The sequence below is a fragment of the Equus caballus genome, chromosome 6, assembly GCF_041296265.1.
Source record: "Equus caballus isolate H_3958 breed thoroughbred chromosome 6, TB-T2T, whole genome shotgun sequence".
Taxonomy (NCBI): Eukaryota; Metazoa; Chordata; class Mammalia; order Perissodactyla; family Equidae; genus Equus; species Equus caballus.
Genome location: NC_091689.1, coordinates 61,738,902 through 61,749,695, shown reverse-complemented (window position 1 = coordinate 61,749,695; position 10,794 = coordinate 61,738,902). Strand labels below are relative to the sequence as shown.

General features: G+C 32.4%; 1 protein-coding gene across 1 annotated transcript in view; it reads right to left on the bottom strand.

Annotated features, from left to right (window-relative positions):
- Positions 1-3,762: 3,762 nt before the first annotated feature.
- Positions 3,763-10,794, bottom strand: part of ETNK1 (ethanolamine kinase 1) — a 74,195-nt gene continuing 67,163 nt past the window's right edge. The window contains exons 7-8 of the mRNA XM_023643241.2: positions 9,849-9,922; positions 3,763-9,525 (exon numbers count right to left, since the gene is read on the bottom strand). Of these exons, the coding sequence (XP_023499009.2) occupies positions 9,453-9,525; positions 9,849-9,922 (147 nt within the window). The 3' untranslated portion in view covers positions 3,763-9,452. The remainder of the gene's footprint in view (positions 9,526-9,848; positions 9,923-10,794) is intronic.

The window sequence follows — 10,794 nt, the reverse complement described above, 5'->3', positions numbered from 1 at the left end:
TACCAATTTACAGTATCAATTAAATTCTCAACTAAAAAAGCTACAAAAAGGTTCTACTGTACATTGAATGATGGAGGAACAGCTATTAAACCAGTGTTCCCACAGATAACTATGAAATTGTGATAGAAAACTACCTAAAAGCACAGAGCAGAATTTACACTTAGAAAAAGGGAATGGCACTGAGTTTCCCATTTTATTAACATTATGGCTGAAAGCAAGCCACAAGTCAGAGGTCTATGAGGTATTTAAAACTCAAAAAACCTGCAGTCTTACTTACTTGAAGAACCAGAGGACAGAGTTCAAAGCAACTCTGAAGTATGGAACAGTTGGAAAGTACGGAAAGAAAGTCCAAGAAATACCCAAAAAGAGATGGCACTAAACTCTGCATATATACTCTGCTCAAATCTCTGGCTGACCTCTGAACTACATGTCTGTGGGGCATACTCCAATCAGCACAACTGAGGTTAAAAAAAAAACTGATCAAAAGTTCTGGCTGCTGTCCATCAAAGGGGAGACAGAGTTTGAGGTCTGAGTACAGCCAAGTTATATGCCTGCTAAAACAAACAAAATCAATACTTTTCAGAGGATCAAGAATCGAGTTTCTAAAACATATCAATCACAATGTCCAAGATACAAATCAAAACTACTAGAAATACAAAGAAACAGGAAAATACGAACCATACTCAAAAGAAACCAATAGATGGTCCTTAAGGTGACCCAGTTGTTGAAATTAGTGGATAAGGATTCTTAAGCAACTACCGTAACTATGTTCAAGGATATAAAGAAGACCACGCTCATAATGAATAAATAATAAGTTTCAAAAAAGAAATAGAAATCCTAAAAATAATCAGATGGAAATTCTGGAACTGAAAATAGTAATATCCAAAATGAAAAAACAGTCATTGGATGGGCATAACAGCATTTTGGAAATGAGAGGGGAAGAAAAGAAGTCAGTGAAATATGAAGACAGACTGATAAAAATAATCCAATATAAAAAACACAGATAAAATAGATACTGGGAAAATGAAGAGAGCATTTAGTGAGCTGTCGAACAATATCAGTCTACCACTAATTGGAGACTCATAAAAAGAAGAGAGAACGGGCCAGAATACGTACTTGAAGAAACAATGGCTGAAACATCCCCCAAATTTGGTGAAAGAAAATAAATTTACAGATTAAGGTCAAAATCCAAGCAGAATAATAAATACAAAGGAAATCATACCTAAATAGATCATAATCGAATTGCTAAAAACCAATTAAAAAGAGAAAATCTTGAAAGCAGCCAGAAAAAAGTAACACACTACATAAAGAGAAACATTTCATTCAAACGATCACCAACTCTTCATTAGAAACAGTGGAGGTCAAAAGACAGTATCTTAGGAAATAGAAGTATTAAGGGGTAAAGGAGATCTATGCATGCAAACTGTTCTCAAATAATTCACAGAAAGAAATAATATAGAGAGGAAATAGCAAAACAAAAAAAAAGGGAGGTAAAACACTAAATGGAGGTGTTTGGAAAAGGATATATGGGAGTGCACTGAACTATTCTTATGACTTTTCTAGTATTTCCTAATTCTGTGAACTGGCGGAATTGAGAAGCAGTAACACCCTAGCAACAATGAACACACTTGGCACTCAGATCTTAGTTTCTAAATATGCCCTAAAAATAATAAAAATGTCAGGGCTCTTTGAAGAAAGAGTTGAATTGAGGGTTGGGGAGAAAAAAGTACAAGCCTAGCCTGGAACACCTTATGCTGCCGGCAAAGAAAGCACTCAAAAAATGATGTGGGCATGTTGCAAGGAGATAGCAGGCAACCTGAAGCTCTCAAGCACCGAAGTGGAACAAACTGAGCGAGGAAATGACTGTACTAGATTATAGCCCTAAGAATTAAATATGCTTGTGTCCTTACTGATACGGTTGGATAAATAAATAAATGTAAGGAAAATACAGCTCTTCCTTACAGGAAAATTCCAATTTAAGAATGTAGAAGAAAAGAGGGAAATACAAAATCAACATCACAAATACAACTGTTCCAGGCAAAAACTGCCAATGGATGTAAAATTAACAGCAAAACAAATGCATACTTTCGAAATGTCCCCTCCCACATGATACTTATCAATTAAAAGGAGAAAACAGGGAGAAACCTGGCAGACACCACTTTCATCGAGTGACTAAGGTTAATATCACTAATAATAAACAAACTAACATCTTATACCTCATACGATCCACTGAAAAGGACATATCAATTCTACAGTATTCTTAACAAAAATACCTATCTATATCATCAGAGTAAGGAGAAAGAAACAAGTATGAAATGGGAGAGGCAAGGAAGAACTCTGTGAAGTTGGATTAGAAATTGGAGGTATCAATGTGGACTCAATTTCCAAAACATACATTTATATATAAATATAAGTGTTTCCTTGCTCTGTCAGCTAAAAAGCCTAGGTTCAGTGATATCCCAGAAGCAATGAGCATACCTAGTTCTCAGATCCAAGTTTCTGAATACTATTCACCCTAAAAGGAACCAGGCTCCTTGGAGATACGGCTGATTCCAGGGCTCAGGAAGGGAATGTACAAATTTAGTCTGGAATGTCTTGTTTTACTAGAAAGTAAGGAAGCGCTCAAAAAATGTTGGGGCACATCAAAAAGACACAGGAACCAGATTTGATGGAGTTCTCCCAAGCCAAATCTCAGAATTTTAACATCAATATAAATAAATACAGGAACAGATTATAATCCACTGATAGAAACCTATGAGTCTATACTTAAAATACAGTCACATGGATGGTATATGACAGACAGACAGACAAATGAAAAGACACGAGAGGACGATTCCTTACCGTAAAACAGTGATAACACTGATATACATGGAGCATGTAGCAAAACTAAAAATGACTATTTTGCAGCCATCATAATAAACATTGGTTTAGACAATTATCAAGTGTTGCTAAATTGGGGGAGGGAGACAGGGGATGTTTGAAAAAGAACAAAAAGCTTATATAATCTTAAGGTATCGCCCCACAGATTGCTATTATTAGTTACAAGGGGGTAAAATAACTAAACAGTGAAGACACAGAACAATACTTTGACCAGGTGAACACCACTGAGTGAACATTTAACATCAACAATCAGTTCTTTAGATGCGATACCCTAACAAGGACACATCACTTTTGTAGTATTTTGGCTGGGCATATATTACCTCAAGCTAATCATTAGAAAACGCCAAACAACTCAAATTAGAAAACATTCTATAAAACCCATACACACAGATTGCTGACTATTTTTGTTATGGAGAATTGATCTTCAAGATAAACATCTGAAGGTAGAGATCATATCCCCTATCTTTTTACATCTACCATCTATCACATTACCTGATAATTAGAAAGGGCTTAATAAACATTAGTGGAATAAATACTTCCTGCCTAGATTGTTAAGATGCTAAGTCTTAGTGTCTTTATTCATCCAGCCCCAAACACAGTGAAGACACAAAGTATAGTGGTTAGAAGAATAATGAATCTTTGAACTAGGTAAACAGAATTGTTCATAAGTTACATAATATTCCACACTCTCATCTCAACCAAATTTTCTAAAGTAAACTTTTTTCAAAACTTTTGAATACTATATTATAAAACCAGAGAATTAGACATTTAAAGAATCACTTTAAATATTCAAATAGTTACACACTAACTTTGAAAAGATTTGTTTTTCTACAAAAGCAAAACCTCAAAAATAAGTTGAAGTAATAAGATTTATGGATACACTGCGGTTAGAATTCAACTTTATTGTTACAACCAATTTTTATTTACAGAATATAAATCTCTTCAAAAGATACATTCCTCATTTAATCAATGGTAAAAGGCCTTATTAAACAGAAATAAAGCCTAAACATCACTTACATTTAAACAGAAATACAAGCAGTTTCAGTAAAAGTTTATGAACATATAGCAAAAATGTATTTTTACTTAAGCAGTTACACGAATGAGGCTGTTTTTAATTTTCTTCACTGGCAACCCCATTTTATCCACAGAACAAATTTTACTTAAATTAACAGTAGTAAAAATGTAAAAATTAAATTTTAAACATGAAAATATGCAACAAAAGACAGGAAGTATCTTCATTACCAAACAGATTGACGAGTTCTCAGACACTCAGATATTTTCTGAGGCATATCAAAACACCTACATCAAAAGTTGCATTCATTTGAGAGGTATCAATACATTTTCAGTGCTGAGACTATCTGTAGCACTTACAGTATATACAAAGCAGCATTGAACTACTATGGTTCACATTTGATAAACACAAATTTAAGCTTTATGCCACAATTTCCCAATTCAACATACAGCCAATGCAATGACAATTACTCATTTTGGTTTTCTTCTTCTGAAACCGATAAGGAAATTATTACTTAAGAACATGTAATATTGCCAGGTCTTCTTCCTTATAATAACAGTATATTTTAAAATTCAAATACTTCATATCATGGAAACTTCACCCAGCTGTACAAAGGCTCCTAAATACAGTACAGTTAAAAAGTTTCCTCTTTTCAGATTCCACGAATTTACAGTTACTTTAGTATGGATAAATAACAGGAAAGTTCTTCAGATTACTGGACAATAAAAATTTCAGTGTGTCACTACATAATTTAAGTAGCAGCACACCTCAACCAAGGCAAGGAAATACTCTCATCTCCTCCACTGCTCTTGTGGGGTCTTTTCCAGGTCACAGGAGCTAGTTTACACAGATACCATCAGGTCTCAACCTATCTCTGAAACTTCCTTTATTAAGAGTTTTGCAATTTAACTATGCGAACAATTCAAATCAGCCAGCTTTTTCCTACCCTTCACTAACTAGTTCAAATACAATATGTAATGTTTTCAATTTTTATAAACATAAGTGTTTTGTTAAAATGATTAATGATATTTATGCCATTAATGGATAAGACGTAAACAAAAATATGCCTACATGTAGGGATTAAGAGTATTTTACAGAGCAACTTTTTCATAACTAGAAAAGGTATAGGATTCATAATGAACACAGATTTTATTTTAACCTATTTGATAGTATCAGTAGCATAGTAAGTGCATTAAGTGTAGGAAAGAAGAGAAAGAAGATTTCAGGACAGAAACCTACTAAAAAGTTGAATTTTGTATGCCTCAAACACGAGAGTATTTTCTATAAGCACTATCATTATTTTTTCCATTCAAATAGTTGAAATCTTCTGCCCATTTCAAATTATAATCTAAAAATGAAAATTTTAGTGTAAAAACTGTGTTGAGAAAAATCTAATTCATTATTTAATATATCTTCTTAATTTCAGTTTTCAAGTATTCAAGTAATGCAAACCCAAGCCTTTTCTTTTATAGCAATTCATTTACAGACTAAGCTTCAAAGATGGGGGAGAAAATTCATTTAAAATAATTGTGACACTTTTGTGTCCAAAGACATCAAATCCAAGACATAAGAATAATACTGTAATCACACAAGTGGTATGTACTAGGGGGAAAAAAAGCAGTTAAACATAACCAATGTCTTTCTTTAAGAAGAGAAACAAAAACAAAACAGACTGCCTTAAATGTAACTAAGTTTCCAGTCAAAGGACAATCTAAAATCTAATGAACTACAGAAAAAAAATCAGAGCGAATCAATTTTGAAATAAAGATAAAGCTGCTTTACCACATACTCACAATTCATTTTCCTCTGTGCATAATAATTACTAGAGCGTTTGCCTTTTGTGTAAAGTAGTGCAAGCTGCTGCCAATAACTCTCCTCCCAGCATAGAGCACTGTTAACTTTGTCTATCAATTGAATAACTGATAAATATTAAAAGCTTAAGTCTCTATCACTTTGGAATGCAGTATAAAATGCTTATTAAAAGCAATTTAAAGCAGAAAATCAAACTGATAGTATTCTCATTTATATTATGAAAGAATTAAAAAATGGTACAGAAGGCTTTGTGCAGTATAAAAAAGAAATCTATATAATTTTAAAAGTGGAAGTTTTTAACTTTAATTGAGAGTGCTTGTGGGGATTTTTTTCCTTTAAATCTGGAAGCTTTCATAACATATTTATGAAGTTAAAATAAATATTTTTAGTTCAGAAAAAATGGAAATAGCAGTCATTAAAAGATTACTTATGTCTTTTCTTTTACAATCCCATAATGAATAACTTTATATTCAGAGACACCAACTGAGACATGCTTAAGTTGAATTAAGGACTATTAATTATCATATCTCTTTATACAGGATTTAGATTCACATTGAGATATATAAAAGTTCAAGGGTTTTTTTGGTAGAAAAAGGTTACCTTAAAAATAGGAAAGGATAATACTTGAGTTTGCAATCATTAAATTATATTTTTAATTTGCTTTAGCTTAGAATCATGACTCAAAGAATGGAGCTCTAACAGTGTATTAATTTACTGTTTGCAGGAATCTAACCTCACAAAAACTAATGGCCAACTAAATAATGAAGAAAAGTCCTATTAGGCACTGAGAGGCTAAATAAATAAGTACTGACATTAACAAAAACTGATAAACCCTATTTCCAGTTCCTCTTGTTACCCCACTGTGCAGCCAAAACTGTTGGCTATTTCCAGTCTAAAACCAAAGAGCTGGATCATTTCCTCACAAAAAATTTCTACAAAAGGGAAGAAAAGGCAAAACAATACACAATCTCATATGCAAGATACAATTCACACTAATTTACAAACTTCTATTTACACTGTTTTATATACATTCCAGGCAGACCTAGTTGATGAAGTTTTGTGCTCATATTGATCTCAAATGATCATGTGAACAGTATGATTTACTACCACATCTCTTTGATTTCCAGAAAGTGGTGGCAGCATGGAGTCAGGAGGGGGAAAAAAAAAATCAAATATTACTTGGTCAGGTAAGATCATACACGTAAGGAACAAAGAGAAAAGAAGTGTGGAATTTTTCTTGTTAAAAGCACCCAGGCCATTATGGTCTACTGACTAACAATGAGTATACATGAATGCCACTTCTCTAACAACCATTTTCAGACTTACACAATGAGCTTACTACCAGTTGAGTCATTAGGTAAGGCATTCAAGTTCCTTAACTTAACATAAAAAGGCAACAGACATCTCAGCAAGCCACAGGACAAATTTTAGAGGGATGGTTTTCCTTTACAATCCCTTAAATGGTCAATAAAAAAAGCGAGTAATTTTGAACCCTATTATTAGCCTGCAGCATAATCCCAAAGTCCTGTACAGGAAGTGGGAGCATCACAACATCCAAAATCTAGCCTGAATGGAGGAAATATCCTAAATATCTTCTTTTGTTCCCAAGACCCACTACATACTTCTAGGGATAAAGTGAGAGCTTTTATTTCCCTTTACAGTCACTTCTATATGAATCTCTTGAAATGCTAACAACAGTGTCACAGCTAGCAGCTATGAACAGTCTACCAGCTATGGCTCAGTGAATCTCTATTCAAAATAGTTTGAAGAATATGGAATAAGGTAGAAAAATGATCTTCTCTGCCCTAATAGTTCTCCAAGATATATACTGTTGCACTTTAAGAAGTCAGAAAGCAAAAAGGTCAAGAGTATTACATATTCCTCATCATTCTAAGAAAACATTCCAACCACAGATGAAAATTCCACCAAAAACAATTTCTCAGGTTCACTCTAACATTATACAAAAAGCTATTAATTAATTGGTTCTGTTCATTTAGTCAATTAGCTAAAATTCTATTGATCTTACAGTAATATGATTTATAAAAGCAGAAGTGAAATCTGTAACACTGGGGAGGTAGAAAACAAATCTTGGTCTAACACTGTTATAGTTACAAACAGATTTTAAGATTCTATTTATGCAACTAGAATTTACCATTTAAAATGGCCTTTAAGTGTTTCTACTTATTTTATTAGCTTTAAACATCTTGAGATAATCCAAGTATTTTAAAGCACTTATCTGAGAATATAAGTCATTTGGAATAATACATCAGACTCCCCAGAAGATTTCTCAGAGGACAAATTTGTAGTTGCATATTCTGAATATGCAGATCCATTAAGCCAACTTTGTACATGGGCACTTATGTGACCAAAGTGCAAAGCTTGTCAGACTAATTTTCTAAGTAAAGTTAACCATGATTGCTCAACTCCACACAGCAGTCTTCAAAACTTGAAGCCTACTTATCCATCACAAAGATCTAACTTCCTTCCATATAACTGTCATCCCCACACACTAAAAAAAAAATACAAAACACACTTAAAATCAAGAGAAATCAAAACAGAAGCCCTCCTACCATGAGTATTTCTGCTTAATTCACATTGTTATATCTGATTTTAAGTGCACAAGATCAATGTTCTAAATGTTCCTTATTTAATTCTTTAACCACCTCAACTTATTTCTCTGAAACTACATGTATCAAGTAATCATTTGCTATCATTTTAAAGATATGAAGCCAACCTAAAACAGGAAACCAAAATGTAAGGAATGAATCTAGAGAGGTAAGAAAGAATTAATCTAAATGACATTTTCTTGTTTCCAAGTATGATAAACATTCTTTGTTTCAAAAATTAGCAACTGTTCTACTGGTTACTATTTAATAACAAACAAAAACAAAGAACATGTCAATAAGTAAAACAAAATTTTTGGTTAGAAACAATTTGAGATAGTTAAATTTTAAAAACAAACTAGTAACTTAAATGACCATACTTAGTATATATGAAAACGTTATTTAATGCAGATTTTGCTAACATAAAATCATCATATATCTATTCCAGGATTATATGGTAAATATTAATATTCATACTGCCAGACTACACAGGGAAAGAGGAATTTTACTTCTAAAATATATTCCCAAAAAAGAAACACTTGTCAATATTCAATGCAAAAAGATGTACCATTAGCATAGATAGTGAAAGTATTTCACCCTCCTAAACAGATATTTTTCTATGAACATCCTAAGTTACCTATATCAATGTCTGGCATTTCAAGAGTAAATGATTCATTTTACTTGCAAGACATCAAGATAAAACGGTTACACTGAACATCTAGAATGTTTACTAAAATTAATCTTATTAACGTAAGACTTAAAAAAATTTTCTCTGGAACATTTTCATTGCTTACACTCAACGAACAGATGAAAGATGAAAGCAGTCACAGAATCATGTTAAATTTATAATAAATAATTCACATACAACATAGATTAAATTATCAAAGAAAGAATTAAACTGACATCTTTATACCTTTTTGTAGATTTAACAAATTTCTAATCCAACACATATTGATAGCAGTAGGTGTATTTCTTGACATCATTCAGTCTATTTAAAAAATAGATTGGTTGTTTAGAGGCATAATTTGTAAAGCAAGATAACCAAATTAAATAACAGAATTTTATCAAATATTGGCTTTTCAGAATTTCTTAAGAAAAGATTCACAAGCATTGTTCAGCCACTTGAGAATAATTAAATGTCTTCTTTACTCAGGCACTTTTAACGCAGTAACCTCAGGCTTCATTTTAAAGTACTGGTTAAAACGAACGATTGCATACCTAGTGAGAAAAGAGTAACAACAGAATTAGTCAAAGCTGAAAAACTTAATCCTTCCTTTATTTCCACTCACACCTTCTAAGTTGATTTTTTTAAGTTTTAAGATTTTCAAAGGACATATTTTTAGTTTATTGCACCACCTACTGGAGACTTTTCCAGTACTGAGAGCATTTAACAAATTATACCAGATTTCCTCGCAGACGAATTATTAAATGTATGCAAACTTTATAAGATTTGACTGAATAACTGCAATGTCCCCGAGTTCTAAATGTTAATCAAACAAAGTAGAGACAAACATAACTGCATACAGTAAAAGTAAACTTACCCAAGGAAATCAAAGTCAATAGTGGAGTATTTGGCTTGAATCAAAGCCCATAAGCCCCAAAAGAAATGAGAAGCCTAAAAAGGAGGGAAGAAAAATCAAGAATTAGATGATGCATTTCTTTGAAAACAAGTAACAAATTGTCAATTTTTTCCTTTTTCATCAACTCCATGCACAATACTTTCTCCATGCTTTTTTAATATAAAATATCTAAAATACAGGTAATACTGAAGTGTACAGTTATCTGGATGGCTAGAGATCACTTCTGTCCACACCAAAGAGGTTATAATAAATTATAATCACTTAAAATATAGAGCCCAATTCCTGTAACTTGTTCTGTGTAGGCAGAGTGCATTATCAGCACTGACCGATGCTGGTTAAGTGTTTTTAATGGTTTAAGTGCTAACAGGCTTTCCTATAACTGTATTACCAAAGGACTTTGTTTCTTGACATAAAAATACAAACAAAAAGGAAAATATAAATCTCAAAAATATATATTTAAATGTAAAGAATGTTCTAGGGGTGACAAACATCTGAAAACAACTTTTATTGACATTTCTGCATAACCAACCATGACATAAAGTAACACAACTTTACTTATGTCAGACAAAGACAGGTCTTAGGACTCAGAGTAAAAAAGAGATGACTGTGTGATTAGGAGCTGTAAAATAATTGTGCGTGTGCGCTTTACAATCTATTTTTGGTTAAACATGATGATATTTTAAATATAATTAACACTAGGTAAGCCTTCATTTCCCAAGAAAGATTCTACTCTAACTAGAAATACTTGAGGAAAAAAACAGTCTTAAAGACAAGGTTTTTGTTCCAGCTAAATTCACTACAGTAACAACAAAAAGTCTCTAAAAAAATTTACTCAACAGCTGTGATCTCGGTATTAAAAAAAAGAAAAAGTAATTTGGTAGGTAAAGCAGCACAGTATACAAAAAAG